Source organism: Canis aureus, chromosome 9 (genome assembly GCF_053574225.1).
Source record: "Canis aureus isolate CA01 chromosome 9, VMU_Caureus_v.1.0, whole genome shotgun sequence".
NCBI classification, from domain to species: domain Eukaryota; kingdom Metazoa; phylum Chordata; class Mammalia; order Carnivora; family Canidae; genus Canis; species Canis aureus.
The window spans coordinates 73367492-73385382 of record NC_135619.1 but is presented as its reverse complement, the minus strand read 5'-3'; the positions used below and the strand labels follow the sequence as shown (position 1 = coordinate 73385382).

General features: G+C 49.7%; 1 protein-coding gene and 1 long non-coding RNA gene across 2 annotated transcripts in view; one reads left to right on the top strand and one right to left on the bottom strand.

Moving 5' to 3' along the window:
• The window catches only part of DYNC1H1 (dynein cytoplasmic 1 heavy chain 1), a 68077-nt gene extending 60381 nt beyond the window's left edge, over positions 1 to 7696 (bottom strand). Inside the window, exon 1 of the mRNA XM_077910641.1 lies at positions 7361 to 7696. Within this exon, the coding sequence (XP_077766767.1) occupies positions 7361 to 7616 (256 nt within the window). The 5' untranslated portion in view covers positions 7617 to 7696. The remainder of the gene's footprint in view (positions 1 to 7360) is intronic.
• Positions 7697 to 9994: 2298 nt separating this feature from the next.
• On the top strand, positions 9995 to 17121 carry LOC144321167 (uncharacterized). The gene is made up of 2 exons (XR_013386933.1): positions 9995 to 10123; positions 14761 to 17121. It is a non-coding gene; the product is annotated as an uncharacterized LOC144321167 (long non-coding RNA).
• The last annotated feature ends 770 nt before the right edge of the window (positions 17122 to 17891 follow it).

Sequence of the window (17891 nt, the reverse complement as noted above, 5' to 3'; positions counted from 1 at the left end):
GAAGCAGGCTCCATGCAGGGAGCCTGATGTGGGACTCGATGCCGGGACTCCAGGATCACGCCCTGGGCCGAAGGCAGGCACTAAACCACTGAGCCACCCAGGGATTCCCACCTACCCAAGGATTAACATGATATGTGTGTTTTGCCTTCACATTTAAGTCATGATGTAAGAGCAAAGGCAGCAGACTTATCTGAGTGATCTTGGGAAAGTCATTCTTCTTCCTCAAATTCATGAAATGAAAAATGGGCAGCAGAGTCAAGGGATGGGTAAAATAAGTGAAAGAGACGAAGAGTATACGTATGATAAATGTACAGAAGTGCTGACTCACTATATTGTACACCTGAGACTAGTATAACACTATGTTAATTATATTGGAATTAAAATTTTAGAAACTAAAAAATAATAGGCAGCAGAGGAGGGGGTGGGATATTAAATTAGATGGTCTATAAAGTTTCTTTAAGCACCAACAACTGAAAATCTGGGTATACAGGTCTGAGCCAAAGTCATTTATTTCATTAGCTTTAAGATGAGACAAATACAATATATACACGAAAAGATGAAAAATAATACTATATCTATATAATTCTTCCAAATTATTGTTTTTAGTATAATTTTAAGAAGAGGAGGTGGCCAACTATTCTAGTATGCCAGGGACTTCCTAGCTCTTTTTAAAAAATAATTTAAAAGAAAAAAAAAAAAAACTAAACACATCAGTCTGGTTTTCTAACTACCAAAATATGGAAATACCACAATACAGATCATAGTGCCTGAAACCAACCACGCATATGATTGTAATCTCTAAAATGCAAGCACATGAACAGACAAAGAAATAATCCCAAACTAGGGGATCCCTGGGTGGCTCGGCAGTTCAGTGCCTGCCTTTGGCCCAGGGCATGATCCTGGAGTCCCGGGATCCAGTCCCACGTCGGGCTCCCTGCATGGAGCCTGCTTCTCTCTCTGCCTGTGTCTCTGCTTCTCTATGTCTATCGTGAATAAATAAATAAAGTCTTAAAAAAAAAAAAAAAAAAAAAAGAAAGAATCCCAAACTAAAACAGTTTTCAGGGTGGTAGGGCTATGGAGTATTTTCTCCTTCAATTTTCCAAACTCTGTTTTATGAATTATATAAAATATATGTCATCAAAATAGCATCCAAGCAGTATCTAGAAAAGTACCATTCTATAATCACTAAAGGAAATTCCTGATATAACTAAAAAACATGGTATATTCATTTTGAATCATTTCTTCCTCCAAGGCAAGATTCATCATCTATAAAATAAAATCACACAGAAAACATGCCAACTGGATGCAGCATCTAGCCACGCTGCCTGCACTTCCTAATGCAAACAAGGTTAAAGGAACTGGGCACTGGGCCATGCGATGAGTCACGGCTCTGCTCTGTCTCAGCACTGCTGGGAACGCCCAGCTCCCCACCAGGAATACCGCAATGCAGCAGAACACTGCCTGAGCTCGGGAAGGCACACCCAAAGACACAGTCCTCAGACAAGGATATCCAATAAGCATCCTCCACTGCTTTGTTAAAACCCTAATTTCTTTTGATGGCAATAATTTAAGGAAATCATAGAACCCATTTTGGATTAGTTTTTAAATGTTTATTCTCCATAAAAGAGATTAAATGAGGTCTGAGTGTCTGATTCCTAGTAGAAAGACCTACCATTGTTTTATAAATTGACATCAAATGATTTAACCTTTTTGCCTCCCTCTAAATTATTACATGTTCCAAATAATAACAGTGTAACATTCTAATTCTGCAGAAACATTTTTTAAAATTGTTCAGAGGAAAGATACTCAATAGTTAATCCTGAATAACAAAGAAGCTATTAATCCTGCTATATTTAGAAGCTTATAACCAATACAATCTGCATATTTTATCAGGCAATACCACTTTCAGGAAAGTCTGAATCAGTTTCCTAATGCTGCTAACATTACTGTTAACACATAATGGGCCAATAGCATATTGCCTGTTAGTTAATACACTCCAAGAATCAAAGTACCAGTACAGAAAGTGTTGAGCCACATTGATACACACATTTAGTGACCTGTAAACATTTCTTTGGTTAACTTCTGAGAGTTCACTGAATTTCTACAGATGTTCAAAATGTCACTTAGCACAAGTCTGTGTATATTTCTATCGAAAGCCCAGTTTAATGTATTTCAAACTCAGAGTGATTTGCATCATTACACTGTGAATTAGGTGACCATTATGTTTCACTTAGTGAAATATAAAAAGATGTGCACTCAATTACCTTAAGACTCGGACTTCCTCCCCTAGGGAGACCGGGTGTGCTTTCAGAAAGCCTGGTGAACATGCAAGGTTAGAGGGCACAACAGATGGTAAAGGGGCAGGGCAGGCCAGGCTGCCCAGCTTCCCAGGTCCCTGGTCAGTCCCTCATCCCCCTCCCTCCCACTCTCTCAGCCATGGGGCAGGTTCTTCTCCACCCAGCAAAGGCAGCCAGTTGTTTTCTCTGGCCCACACAAACTACCAAATTACTTGTTACATGTTTTCCTGGTTCTCCTTTATCTTTCATTTTCTTTTCCTCTTAAAATCCAAAACCTACTAATGCCACGTTACTCTGGTAGCTCACTGTCACTGTCACAGATGTCTTCCCTGTGGGGAAGCTCACACACAATTGCTAGAGATTCCCCCTTTCCTGTATCTGGTACTTTTTCTTGTCACCTCAACACCCATTGCCTCCTCCTTTTTTTTTTTTTTTTTAAAGATTTTGTTTACTTATTCATTAAAGACACACACAGAGAGGCAGAGAGAGAAGCAGGCTCCCCACTGACCAGGGAGCCCGATGTGGGACTCGATCCCGGGACACTAGGATCACGACCTGAGCTGAAGAGGCGCTCAACCACTGAGCCACCCAGGCGTCCCAGGGCTGTGACTTCTTTGTCACAACTACTCCCTGATCTGGCCTGAGGCTCAGGGCATGGGGAGAAAGTCTGAGTTTTATCTCTAACCTGAAGACTTCCATTGATAAGACTTTTTACAACGTGAAGGGAGGGTTAAATCTCACGTAATACTCTACAATGCTGGCAAACAGAATTTCCCTCCATCTTTACTTTTTAAAAAGAAGCGATGATGGTTTTCCCTTTGCTGCTCATAAATGTTATGTGCTTACGCTACACTGCATATTCAAACTTACTGAGCTGCAGACTGGTTTGTCCTATAGAGGGCAGGGCCCGCCTACAGTGTGACAGCACAGGACAGTAGGAATCCAGGCTGCAAGGTTCCTGGCCTACGGCTTCAAAGGAGTGTACTGTCACAGCAAAAGTCTTCCTGCTAATTTATTAACAATTTTCCTAACCATTTTGGGAACAAAGCAAAGGCCAGAAATGAATACATTTTAGTCATCATTTCTTCATCCATTAGGGAAATTAAGTTCTCAGAAAACTAATTTTTAAAATCCACAAAAACATTCCCCATTAAACCTTCCACACTGCTGTATCTCTAAGAAGTTGAGCACTTAAAAAGTTCTCGCTTTCTTTCACATTCTAGCTCTAGCCATCTCTGCAATAATGAGGTAAAACCTCCTAAATGATGTCTTTTAGAAAAATGTAGGATAAGTATTGACCAAAGGTGGTGACTATTTTCAGTTTTAAAGACAAAGTGCCAAGGCTAAGACACCCAAAGGGAAAAATAAACAAAAACTCACAGCATCGACCCCAACCTCAGCCTGGTCACTAACGAGCCGGAGCAGTCCTAGAACCACCATTTTCACCAGCTGCAAACTGAAGCATCTCTCATCTGCTCCCATCTTTACCATCCAATAAAAATGTACTTCAGGTAAAACCTGCTATAGAATGTCATTAAAATTGTAAAATGCCTATGAAGTAACGGGCACCTATCTGATTGTAATTTAATTTTTTAAAAGATTTTATTTATTCGTAAGAGACACACAGAGAGAGGCAGAGACACAGGCAGAGGGAGAAGCAGGCTCCATACAGGGAGCCTGATGTGGGAATCGATTCCGGGACTCCAAGATCACACTCTGAACTGAAGGCAGGCACTTAACTGCTGAGCCACCCAGGCATCCCAGATTTTATTATTTTTTAAGATTTTATTTCTTCATGATAGATGCACAGAGAGAGGCAGACAGATATAGGCAGAGGGAGGAGCAGGCTCCCTGCTGGAAGCCCAATGTGGGACTTGATCCCAGAGCCCCCAGGACCATGATCCGAGCCAAAGGCAGACGCTCAACCACTGAGCCACCCAAGCGTCCCTCTGATTGTAATTTTAGAAGTATACTCTGGTGAAACAGTTTTCTACAGGCCAGGAATTACAGAAAAGAGAGTTCTCTTTTTCAAATCAGAGGGGCCATAATTTAACATTTCCCTTCCCACCAACTCTCCAATCCTTTAGTATCAAAATAAACTGTTAAATTCACAACCTTTATTCTACATTTTTTTTTTAATTTTTATTTATTTACTTATGATAGTCACAGAGAGAGAGAGAGAGAGAGAGAGAGAGGCAGAGAGGCAGAGACACAGGCAGAGGGAGAAGCAGGCTCCATGCATCGGGAGCCCGATATGGGATTCGACCCCGGGTCTCCAGGATCGCGCCCTGGGCCAAAGGCAGGCGCCAAACCGCTGCGCCACCCAGGGATCCCTTTATTCTACATTTTAAGGAATACTGTACTTTAACAGAAAAGTTCACAGCTAGCTAGGGTGGTTTAAAAAATACACATATATATTTTATTGTAAAAATGCTTCTGTATTCAATTACAAGTGTTTGGAAAATTGTTTCCATAAAAAGAAGGGGAGGATAAAATAAAATCACTTTCCCTTGTTCACTAAATTATGACTTCATTCTTGTTGACAGTCTACTCAGTTTACACAGATTTGTTTTCCACAACACAAAGCAAGCCTACCTTTTCACTGTAACTAGCTACTGGGTGCTCACATCTGTTTAAATGTACAAAGGCCAACGCTAACTCAAAAATCACCCAGAAGAAAGCCCTCCTATCAAGTGATCTGGGTCAGTACTTGCCCTAAATCATGCTACTTTAGTCAGGATGCCAACTAGACTGAGGGGACCATATAGTCTTTTTTTTAAATTTAAGTGAAAAATAAATTACAGACAGGTTGAACTACGAGAAATACTTTTTTATTTTTGTAAATACAGGAATGAGGTAGGATTTCAATCTTAGACACTCTCACTCCTTAGCCCACGTTCAAAAGTGCAAGTCATTATGGAACCAAGATCTGGATGCTTGGACATTTGCTTTGCTGAAGTAAGAAAATGTACATTAAGAAAACAGATGATTTGCAATGAAAAGTATACTACAGAAATAGTACTTTCCCCCGATAATCTTAGCAAAGTTCAGTTCTAATGTTTGAGAAAAGTCGATTACTGATAAGCTGTCTAGAAGCAAAAACAAAACTTACAAATTTTTTCCATAAAAAACCAAAAACAAAAACAAAACCTGAGGCCCAAGGTAGAAATCACCGATTTTAAAATACGTCAACTGTGCAATGAAAGTACGATCAAGAATTAGCCAAGGTCAAACTACTCAAAACACAGTAATGTAACACAAATTAAGGTATAGTTTAATAAAACAATGCACAGTCACTGAAAAATAATCAGAAAGACAGATTCCACAATGCTGACACTGGTTATATCTGGCTCAAAGGAGTCCCGGTGATTTTTACTTTATCTGTATACTTAAAATTTTGTATCATGACTAAATATGTACCCTTTTTGAAAGATTAAGTGGGTCCAAAAAAAAAAATTTTTTTAACACTAGTGGTTTCCAGCCTGGAAAACATGATCCCCAATACAACAGAAAACCCTAAGCAACATTAATAGTCTAAATGTGTCTGAAAAGCTCATTTTTTTGAACATTCCATGTGTATCTAGGAAAAACATTTTTTCACACCCTGACCCTCCAAACCTCTCACAGACACGTAAGCTACAATGAAGCATATCCGGGGCAAGAACAGCTTTTGAAAGAAACAAACTATCAGAAAGAAACATAAGTATGAGTGTGTGGGGGTGGGGGTGGGGTGAGACAGTATAAATCCCATTATTGACAGGCCTTACAGCTTTTTTGAGATTATAAAAAGCTCGCTGGTAAACATTTTCAGACAGTGGCCAGTTCCTTAACTTTTTTTTAGATTAAAAAAAAAATTTATTTTTAAATTTTATTTATTCATGAGACACACACAGAGCGAGGCAGAGATACAGGCCGAGGGAGAAGCAGGCTCCATTCAGGGCGCCTGATGTGGGACTTGATCCCGGGTCCCCAGGATCACGCCCTGGGGCCGAAGGCAGATGCTCAACCGCTGAGCCACCCGGGTGCCCCTAAGGTTAAAATTTACTTGGACATCCCTCCTGGGTTCCCAGATGGACAGTGCTACACCCATTCTGCGCTGCCAAACACGCTCTCCATCAACCACCAAGCGGTCCTGCAGAGTCCAGACACTCCCCGAGGACAGGCTCAGCCCTCAAGACGAAGGTCACTGTTTGAGGAGACTGCTGCAAAATGCAAACCTTTCGCTCCCTCTCCCCGAGTAGGTGTGCCTATCCGGGTCTCTCTTTAAAAACAAAACAAAACAAAACAAAAAACAACAACAACAACAAAAAAAAACAAAACAACAAACCTGTAAACTAGGTTCAGATATCATGGAGGTCACCATTAGGATCATCTAAATACTAAGCAAATATTATAGGTGTGGTTGGTGAAATCCAGCAGCGTGCTGGACACTGAGACGCCGAGTCTAGACCGGGGGGTTGGGGGGAGCGCAGGGGGGGCTGGTGACTCTGGGCGAGTCCACTTCGTCGCAGCCTGAAACAGGGAAATCCCCTGCAGACACGGCACGGAGGCTGGGAGCACCGGGCGGCGGCCCTGGGAGCACCGGGAGGCTGGGAGCACCGGGCGGCGGCCCACGGAGCGGGAGCGCGCACCCGCCGGGCGCAGGGATGCTCGGCTCGCGGCCCGGCTCCGCACCTGGGTCCACGGGGAAGGGCCCCGACCCCTCCCCCCGGGCGCGCACGGCCCCGCGGGTCGGCCCCCGACACATCCCTCCCCGGGGCCGGCGTGGCCGGGACGCAAATCGAAACCGAAGAGCTCATGTGACATCGGAGGCCGGGATGCGGCCTCCGCCCGCGCTCAGCCCGGCAGACGCCGTCTCCACCCAACTCGGCCATCTTGGGGCCCGAGCAGACAAAGCGAGCCCATTGTTGCGGGGCTCGGAGAGGCCGGGGCGCCCCTGTCCGCTCCCGCCACCCGGAAGGGGGCACCCGGGGCTCCCGCCCAGCAGGGGGCGTGGCGCCGGGCTCGCCCCAGCCCTCGGGGCGCCCCCCCCGCCCGCCGCCCGCCCGCCGGCCGCCGCGCACCTTTGAGCGTGGAGCGCTCCACCAGGACCGTGTGCACCTGCGGGTCCGACAGGAACTTGCGCATCTGCTCCAGGGCGCTCTTCTCCTCCAGCGCCGCCTCGAGCGCGGCCGGCGCCTCGCCGCCGTCCTCCAGCAGCAGCGGCACCAGCTTGCGCAGGTGCTTCTGCAGCACCGACACGTCGGCCACGTTCTGCACGGCCGACACCTCCAGGCCCGCCGAGCCGTCCTCGCCGCCGCCGCCGCCCGGCTCCGACATGGCGCCGCGCTCGGGACCCGCAGGGCGCGCTGGGCAGACGGCCGCGGCTCCGCACGAGAGCGAGCGGACGAGAGAAACGGGCGCCGGGAACTGACCGTCCGCTAGCCGCGGCCGACTGAGCGAGCGGGCGCCGGCTCCGCCCTAAAGGCCGCCGCCCGCCTGCCCGCCCCGCCCGCGGCCCGCCGCCTCAGCCATTAGCGCCCGCTCCCCGCCCTGGCGTCACGACGTTGCGCGTGCGCGCGCCCCCTCCCCGCGACGCCGCCGCTCGGCCTTCTGGGACTTGTAGTCCCAGCGCTGGGCGGGGCCCCGCGTTTCCCCGCACCGCGAGCCCTGGAGGTGGGAACTTCACTTGGCCCGTGGGCGGGGCGGGGCGGTCAGAGACTGTACCTGTCGCGTTCGCTGCTGTGGCAGCACAGCATAGAGCCTGAGACACTCCACGAATATTGAATGAATGAATGGTGTCGAGGATGAGAGCTAACGATTTTTTTTTTTGAGCATTTAGGTTATGACCGACATTGCCCTAAGCATTTAATCTGTGTTCTCGCGTTGAACGAATGAATGACTACAATATGTTAAGTGCTAAAATATAGTTGTTAGATATACACGGGAAGAGTGAGAGCCTTTTTTTTTTTTTTTCTTCTTTCCCCCGGGGTGGGGGAGGACGTGAGGGTGCCACCTTGCTAGTCTGGAAAGAGGGGGAGGTGGGGAAGGGGACATTCCCAGCAGAGGAACTCGCCTTTACAAAGACAGAGGGGCCTCCAGGTTGTGGCTGGAGCCCTGACTGCAGAGGCGGTGTCAGGTGAAGCCAGGAGGTGAGGCCCACCTGAACCGTGGGATAAAGCCATGCTGCTGCTGGGGGTGCTGGATGCTGCTCATGAAGCAACTCCCCCGGATGCTGTGATGCCGAAGTGGGAGACCTAGGTGACAACATCTACCTAGAATACTGATGCTCTGCTAGCAGCGGGGGCTGGCACCGTCATTCCATGGGCCTCCGCATCTGAGGCCGCACAAGGAGGGGACTGAGACGCCTGCTAGATAAAGCTTTCCCCAGCTCCCATCCACCTGGATCTCCCCCATTACCCCGAGATGACATAAGGGTGGGAGTCCAGGCTGCCCACATTCTTGGTTTAGAGATGACAGTTTCTTCTAAGGAGCGTTCATTGGCCTCTGAAAAATCAAACTCATAACTTGCTTCTTAAATTGGGTGGATGGAGGAAGGGAAACCAAAGGCGTTATTTTTATATCAAAGTGCACAGTCACAGAGCTGAGTCCTGATTGGTAGGATGATGATGGGATGATTTGATTCCCCCAAATCATCTTTGGAAAACTGGGATACATACAATATGCTTATCCTTGCTCAATTACCCAGTGCCAACCCCAGGGACTGCTGGAACATGGAAACTAATTAGATGATTCTTGTCTTTAAGGAGCTCCCGGAAGAGGGGGCAGATTAATACCCCATCCTCCTGCCCTCCATCAGTCTGCCCTTGTGTAATATGCCCAGACAGATCTAAATAACCTTCCAGGGAAAAGATAAAGCAACTGCAATCAGTTTGTGCTGTGATCATACTGGTCAGGGATAATAATAATGCCACCGACAGCTAACACTGAATGCTCACTCAATGCTAAGCACTCCACTGAGCACCCCTCACCCCCACCATGTCCTCTGGGGGTAGGAACAGGGATGAAAAGGGAAATCTGTTAGGGGCAGGTTAGTGAACTCTGAATTGACCACACAGCATCTGAGACCCAGAAACCCAGCAGATGGTGAGAGAGGCTGCTTGCAGCCTGCACCGTGAGTCAGCGCGTTCGGGAGACCCCTGGAGATGCAGCCACCGGGGCATCCAACCAAAAGACGCTGCAACCTGGCCTTGAGCCAGGGCAGCAGAGCCGCAGGCTTTGGTTTTGCAGCTCTGTGTGCTAGGCTCAAAATTAAAAGTGTTATTTCTAAGAGGATGGAAACCAAAAAACATCTGAACAATCTACAAGGGTTCATACCTTGACCCAAAGTGCTTGCGTTTCTGTTTTATAAAAGGTATTTGGTGTGTTTAACACATAATAAAAATAGGCAATGTTGGTGGAGTGCTCACCCTCCCCAGGTGCCAAGCACTCTAAATTCCTTATCCCCTGACTACTCTGCCCCGGGGCTGTAGGGGGGAGATCTCTCGTGAGACGCCCCTTTGCCCCCCCCCCCCCCCCCGCCCGCCTCCATCGGTGTCCTCCAAGCTGCCCCTGGGTGCGCTGGGGGCGCTCCACCGGAGCCTGGCCTCTCCCCCTGCTTGCTCCCCAGCGCATCTCATCTTTCCCTTGTCCACAAAAGAAGCTGCTTTCACTTGTCAGTGGGCAGCGCGGGATTGGGGGGGGGGGTGCGTGCTGGAAAGAGAATCCGGTCCAAGTTGATGGAGGAGAGTGGCTGCTAGGCGGCTTGTGTCTTATCAGAAATCGGCGAGCTGTGTACACGGAGGAGATCGCGTCCATCCCCCGCCCGTCTTCCCTGGGTGGCTCAGGTGCGCGCTGGGGGTTCAATGCCATCCCCATCCTGCCCCCCCACGACCCTGGGGTGGCACCGAGCCCGGCTGGCCCTGCATCCTCACGCTCCTCGCCTGGGATCGCCCCTGCTCTGCCTCCACGTACCATAGTGGGCTTGCCCATTCATTCATTCGTTCATTCACTCATTCGTTCAGTGCTTGGTCCATGGCTCATTCCTCCAGGAACGCATCGGGGCCCGGCCCCACGCAGGTGCTTGGTTAGTGGCTGTGGAAGCAGAGCCAGGGAACCGGTGCCCGCGGAGGGGCCGCCGCCGCCAGGCCACAGGGCACCTTTTGGATTTTGACCTTCCAGCGGCTTTGGGCCAGGCGGGCTGCACCTGCCCCTCGCTCGTGCAGGTGAGCTTCCTCATGAGCTCATCCTCGGCCCCCCCCCGCCCCACCACCTCGCGGTTCCGTCCAGGGGCCTCAGGAGGAGGCTGGAGCCTGCTCGGGCTCCTGCAGGCCGGAGCGGCGCTGGGCGCGGTCGGGGCGCCCCCCCCCCCCCCCCCCCCCGCCGCAGGGCCCGCGCCCCGAGCGGGCGGAGCGATCTTTGGCGCCCCCTGGTGGCGCGGAGGAGACCTCGCGCTCCGGGAGCCCCTCCCCCGCCCGCGGCGCACCTGTCCTGGGGGCGCCCCCAGGCTCCGGTTCCCGAGGTCACCTGGGCCTCCTGCCCTTGGCCACAGAGCGAGCAGTGGGAGTGGCCAGAGGAGAATGCCAGCCTGTGGCCTGCCTGGCCTGCATCCCGCCGCCCACTGGGGAGGTTAGGGAGTTTGCGTGTAAGGACAGCGGGTTAGGGTCCCTCCTGCGCACAGGTCCTCAGAGAGCCCTGACGCTGTGCTGCGCGCTCCTCTCCGGAGGTGTCCTGCTCCTTCTCTCACCTAAGAACCACCTGTGTCCCCCACCACGGCCACGGCTCCCTGCGTGCCCTGGACCCCATCCTTCCTCGTGGGCATCACCTCCGAATTCTCCCCTGGCTCCCAAATGTGTTCCCACTGTCTCCTGGATCCTTTCCAGCGAAGCCCAACCTGCTCGAATGCATCTCTTCTTTAAAAGGAACGAAAACCCTGCCCCGTTGCCGGCGCGCCCCCCTCCACCTCTTCGCTGCCGTTTCCAGCATAATGTCTTGAAAATGAGCGACGGTGGGCCCGGCGCTCACTCTACCTTGAACACGATCAGGTGCTCCTGTCCCAGGCGTCGCTGGCATCTGCATGGCCAAACCCAGTGATCTGTTCTCATCTTGCTGGACCGCAGGGCAGCTTGGACACAGGGGGGCCCTCTCTACCCCCTTTATTTTTTTTTAAATATTGTATTTATTTATTCATGAAAGACACACACACACACACACACACACACACACACACACACAGAGGCAGAGACACAGACAGAGGGAGAAGCAGGCTCCATGCAGGGAGCCTGATGTGGGACTCGATCCCAGGACCCCAGGATCACATCCTGGGCTGAAGGCAGACGCTAAACCACTGAGCCACTCAGGGATCCCCCACCTCTTCAAACTACCCCCTCGCCTCCTTTGCTGGACCCCTCCCCTTCCCTACCCCTAAAGGATTTTGGATTTTGACCTTCCAGCAGCTTTGAGCCAGGCAGGCAGGTGCCGTTCCAACTAAAGGTTGGAGTGGCCCGATGCACAGTCTTCAGGTCACTTCTGTGCTCTAACAGTGCTCCCCAGGTGACCTCCCGTGGCCCCATGACATTGAACACACATCTAGACACGGATACCTCCCAATCTTAGAAGATTCATTATGCTGCTGTTGGGTTGAGTGTTCTAGGAAATATCAATTAGGCCAAGTTGGTTGAAAGTGTTGTTTAGGTCTTCTATATCCTTACCGATTTTCTACTTGTTCTAGCCATTTTTAAAAAAAGATTTGATTTAATTATTTATTTGAGAGAGAGAGAGAGAGAGAGAGAGAGAATGAGGGAGAGGGAGAAGCAGACTCACCACTGAGCAAGGAGCCCCGCCTAGGACTTGATTCCAGGACCCTGGGATCATGACCCTGAGCTGAAGGCAGATGCTTAACCAATAAGCCAGCCAGGTGCCCTGTTCTATATATTCTTTTTTAAAAGATTTTATTTATTTATTCATGAGAGACAGAGAGAGAGAGAGAGAGAGAGAGAGGGGCAGAGACACAGGCAGAGGGAGAAGCAGGCTCCATGCAGGGAGCCCGATGTGGGACTGGATCCCAGGACTCCAGGATCACGCCCTGGGCCGAAGGCAAGCCCTAAACCGCTGAGCCACCCAGGGATTCCCTGTTCCTCTATTCCTAATAGTGCTATTTGCCCCATAATTTACTTTGATTATAGCATAGCCACTCTGGCTTTCCTTTGATCAGTGTTGGCATGGTCTGTCTTTTCCCATCCTTTATTTTTTTTTAACTTATTAGGGCCTTTGTATTTAAAGAGGGTATCTTACAGGCAGCACATAGTTGGTTTTTGCTTTTTAAAACTTTTTTTTTAATATTTTTTATTTATTTATGACAGTCACACACAGAGAGAGAGAGAGAGAGAGGCAGAGACATAGGCAGAGGGAGAAGCAGGCTCCATGCACCAGGAGCCCGACGTGGGATTCGATCCCGGGTCTCCAGGATCGCGCCCTGGGCCAAAGGCAGGCGCTAAACCGCTGCGCCACCCAGGGATCCCCTTTTTAAAAATCCTATGTTGGGATCCCTGGGTGGCTCAGCGGCTTAGCGCCTGCCTTTGGCCCAGGGTGTGATCCTGGAGTCCCGGGATCAAGTCCCACATCAGGCTCCCTGCATGGAGCCTGCTTCTCCCTCTGCCTGTGTCTCTGCCTCTCTCTCTGTGTCTCTCATGAATAAATACATAAAATCTTAAAAAAAAAAAATCCTATGTGACAATCTACTGGCCCTCCCCTGGGCTGCTTGAGAGCTACCCGTAGGCCCCAGGGGAACAGTCTTTATAAACATAGGTCAAAGTGGTCAGTTCTCTGTGGCTTCACACCCCTCTTAGTTGGAGAATGGTCCTTGGCTTGCCCACTTGGGCCCTGAGTGATCTGGTCCTTGGCTTGCCTCCAAAGCCATCACCTACCTCTGTCCACCTTGGTGTGCTGACCCTCTGTTGTCCCCAGTGATACCAAGCATGCCTCAGCATGGGAACAAGGGAACAAGCATTCCCTTATTCTAGAATGCTCTTCCTCCAGAGTCCTAAAGGGTTCACGCTTGCTCTTCATCAGCGCCTTCTCTTCATCAGCCGTCTGCTCAAGAGGACCTCTTTGACCACCTTCCCCACTACTTGCCCCTTTATCACCTTATTGTCTTCAGAGCATGTTTCTCTGCACAATACTTATCTGTGCTTCTCACTCATGGTGAATGCCCCCAACTAGAATCTGATTCCATGAGGTCAAGGACTTTCTCTTGATAATGGCAAATCTTAGTATGTCTGTGCTTGGAACTGCATCTTGCTCTCCCATTTATTGTGGAATAAATCTTTGGGGCATGAGTAAATAAACAGAGTACGTTTGTTCTCTCCAGGTGAATTACACAGTGATTCTAACAGAACTAAAAAACTAAGAAAAAAAAAGTATAATTCAGCAACTAAGTTATATACACATCAAAGCCTTCCTCTTCTTCTTAAGAACCTGTCACAGCTTATTTCTGTAACGTTACAAATGCGCACTAAGTGCCCATGTGTCACATACACACGTCAATCCTGGGTCTAATTCAAGCCTTTGCAGTTTACCTCCATTCCTGATCGAAATGTCACCCCTTCCTTTCCTCAAGACTTTTTTTTTTTTAAAGATTTTATTTATTTATTCATGAGAGACACAGAGAGAGAGGCAGAGACACAGGCAGAGGGAGAAGCAGGCTCCGTGTGGGGAGCCCGACATGGGACTCGATCCAGGATCTCCAGGATCAGGCCCTGGGCTAAAGGCGGCGCCAAACCACCGAGCCACCCGGGCTGCCCCTCCTCAAGACTTTAAGAAGAGGGGGTATGAATACAAAGTTCTCAGTGCATCCTCATGAAGATGGTTTGTTGGGATATCTGGGGACTTGGGAGGTCATTTGTTGGGGGTTGAACTGTGTCCACCAAAAGACACACAGGACAGTAAAAATGATTCTGCAAGCTGAAATTATGCAAAGCAATCTTTTTATTTTTATTTTATTTTAAAAGATTTTATTTATTCATGAGAGACAGAGAGAGAGGGGTAGAGACACAGGCAGAGGGAGAAGCAGGCTTCCCACGGAAAGCCTGATGCAGGACTCGATCCCAGGACCCCGGGATCACGCCCTGAGCCAAAGGCAGCGCTCACCCACTGAGCCACGCAGGTGTCCCCATGCAAAGCAATCTTGATAGTTGCAGGACACTGTGAATACACTAGAAACCCCCAAATCATACACTTTAAAATGATTAAAGTGGTGAATTTTATCTCAATAAAAGTAATTTTTAAATGGACATGTGGAGAGAAAAAAAAAATCTGCCGGACCAGTGTGATTGTTCAGTGACTTCCCAAACATTACAAACTTTCTCCTTGGTTATAAATACAGAGGCAAATAAAAACAGTAAAACTAATATTTATTTAGTACACTCTAACTTAAAATATCAGAGGCATTGAGAGTGATGGTGCTTATTTCTTTGTTTGAAAGCAGCACAGGTGGTAAAATCGGAACGACCCAGAAAGATGAGCGTGTCTCTGCACAACATGGACACACAAGCCTGTGGAGCAGTCCCTGTTTGCCCAGCGGTGTGAACGTACCTGATGCCACAGAACTGGCCACTTGGAAGCAGTTAAGGTGGTGCACTGCATACTACGAGGATTTAACCACAATTATAAGAAAAAAAACTTACCAGGAGCAGTATGAGCAGGGCTTGCCTGTTCCGTGGTGTAACCTAGGATGCGCTGCGAGCATCTCTTCTGGGCCTTTCCCAGCTGTCACCGGCCCTCCCGGGTTGAGATCAGCTCCAGCGTTGCCTGTGCTCTTGGAGCCGTGGGAAGCATCTCCGAGGGCTCCTTCGGTGTGAAGTCTTCCCGATGTCACTGGCTCGGGACACGGTCCTTCTCGTGGCGTGGGCCTCGCCAGGCTCCTCTGGCCGCTCGCATCCACGTCCCTCGGCGGCGCTTTCTTCTGGGACCCCGATTGTGACCTCCAGGGTTAACACTCCTCTTCCTCGCTGCTCTCTCACCTGGGACAGCCAGGTCCCTGCTTCCGGGATGCACTTCGGTAAAATATCAAGTGTATTTGTCACGGACGGCGGCACACCTACTGACTTCGCTGGCTGTGTGGGAACCGAGGAGCACGCGTGGTGACCAGTGACCCACGGACTTTGCAAGAAGCGCCAGACGGTCGCTGATCACGATGCACGGCTGTCATTCATGGAGTGATCTGCATGCTGGAGAGCTCCCCGAAGTCTGTACCCCGGGCAGCTACTCGGTTAAGACACAGGGTAGCTGGTACTTGAACTGAGTTGTTGGGGGACTAATGTGATCTTATTAGACCGTAGTAATGAAAATTTCTGCGTATTGGAACCATGCAGAGCAGGGACCACGTATATTGAAATCCTGCCCCCCCCTTCTTGCTTTTCCTTCTCTGCATTCAAGGGGGACTTCTTGGCCTGGGGCTGAAGCAGAAGGGGCCTGTGGATCTTTTGAACTTTGTTTTTATTTCCCCCAAACCCCAGCCCTTAGGAGAACAAAGGGGAATGGAAGAGGGACAGCAGAACTGGTGTCGTCTTCCTTGTGGGCAAGGTGTCCTGGAGAAGCAGGGTTGATGAAGCATCTTGGACCACGGGGACATTCCCCTGGTCTGGAGTGAGGAGGTTCTGGGCCTGCTGCCTCCAGTGCCCAGCGAATGATGCAGGAGGGGTATGGCACCCAGGTGACAGGACCCTAGCAGGCAGGCTGCCCAAAGAGGCCCACATGCCCAGCAAGGCTGCAGACAGCACTGGAGTGTGGGACCCCATGGGGGCGGCAATGACCAGTGTGGACAGATAGGCCGTGGCAGCAGGCACCCCACAGGGCCCTATCCCTGCATGAGTCCTGACTTAGGAAGGGGGCAGGACTCTGAAACTGGCGTCCGTGGTGCGTTGCCCATGGCATCGTGGAATGTGAGGCTTGGGTCAGAAGCGAGGCTGTTACAGGAATGGAGTCCGTGGGATTGCCCGCACCCCTGAGTCTGTGGCTGGAGTCGTGCCCGTGATGCCTGGGCTGTGGCACCACTGTGATGAGGTGGCCGGTCCGAACCGGTACATTCACAGCACTAGAGATGGGAGGTTATTACTGCTGCAGTTGGAGGACGTGGAGGTAGCAGGTTCAGAGCAGAAGTAGTTGTTTAAGGTCTCACAGGTAACGAGGTGGAGCAGGGGTTCAGACTCAGATACTGTCCTTGCCTGGAGACTGTAAACCCCTAGAAGGGCACGGGCTGGATCCTGTTCCGTCATTTTACCATTCCCCAGTGTAGCACCAGGCATGGGCCAGCCTCCAGTGCTCCCTCCCTCTCTCCCAAATGTTGACCAGCACCTGCTCCCTGAGCTTGTTTTCCATCTACAGAGGATGAACTTGGTGCAAACCGTGATCTGAGGGTGCTTAGAGGAACAGGTGCCGCTGTCAGCCTGCGGGGACCCAGCCCAAGCCAGAGGCATCCTGACACCTAGTGGCTTCTCAGTGTAATTGCAGGCCCCAGCCCCTGATCCCCAAACTCCAGGGCTCTGGTCCTGTTCCTCTCCATCCCTGTGGGGAGTGAGGGGAGTGTGTGCGGGGGTGTCTATAGCTGCCTGCTGCCCTCGTTGACTTTCCCTCCTTGCCAGCAGGGCAGTGTTGGGCTAGAAACTGAATAGGCTCTGGTAGATATTTACTCAATTTTATTTAATTCCATAAGATATGGGGTGCCTGGGGGTTCAGTCCATTAAGCATCTGCCTTCTGTTCAGGTCATGATCCCAGGGTCCTAGGATTGAGTCCTGCATCTAGCTCCCTGCTCAGTGGGAGTCTGCTTCTCCCTCTCCCTCTGCCCTTTGTGCTCTCTCAAAAAAACAACCAAAATCTTTTTCAAAAATTCCATAAGATCTTTCACCCCAGGACCTCGGGATGGGCAGAGGGTGAATCTCCTTCCTTCTTGCTGAGGGAAGCCTACTGTTGGCCTAAAGCAACCACACGACCATCCAAAAACCTGCTCAGGTTAAGCATACAAGTGTTTACTTGGAAGAAAGAACCTCCTACTTCAAAGAATGTAAAATTTTACAGAGACAACCACAAAATTCCAGCAGAATGCCCTGGGTCTGGTGAGGTGCAAAGCACAGGACACAGTGTCCTGCTAGGTTAGGATTTTGTTTGACTTCAGTGCAATGGTCACTTTCACCATGAGTGGAGGCAGGGGAACACGTGTACATTTTTATTGACAAGACAAAACCCTTCTTCACCCTAAAAGGGATACGACATAAAATGGCTTATCAGAAGATGTTATAATACTATCTCAGCAGCTGCTGGCATCTCCTGGCACTGCCAGTCAAACTTTTTCTTTTAAGTTTGACATCAGTTGGTGTTTCTCTATGTTGAAAACTCTAGTATTTATTTTTCTTATTTCTTATTTTTCAAACTTTTTAAGTTTGACATCAGTTGGTGTTTCTCTATGTTGAAAACTCTAGTATTTATTTTTTAAGATTTAATTTTTAAGTTAATCTCTGTACTCAATGTGGGGCTTGAACTTGTGACCCCGAGATCGAGTCGCATGCCCTACTGATTGAGCCAGCCAGGCGCCCCTACTGTTTTCTAAGTTGAGCAAGCAG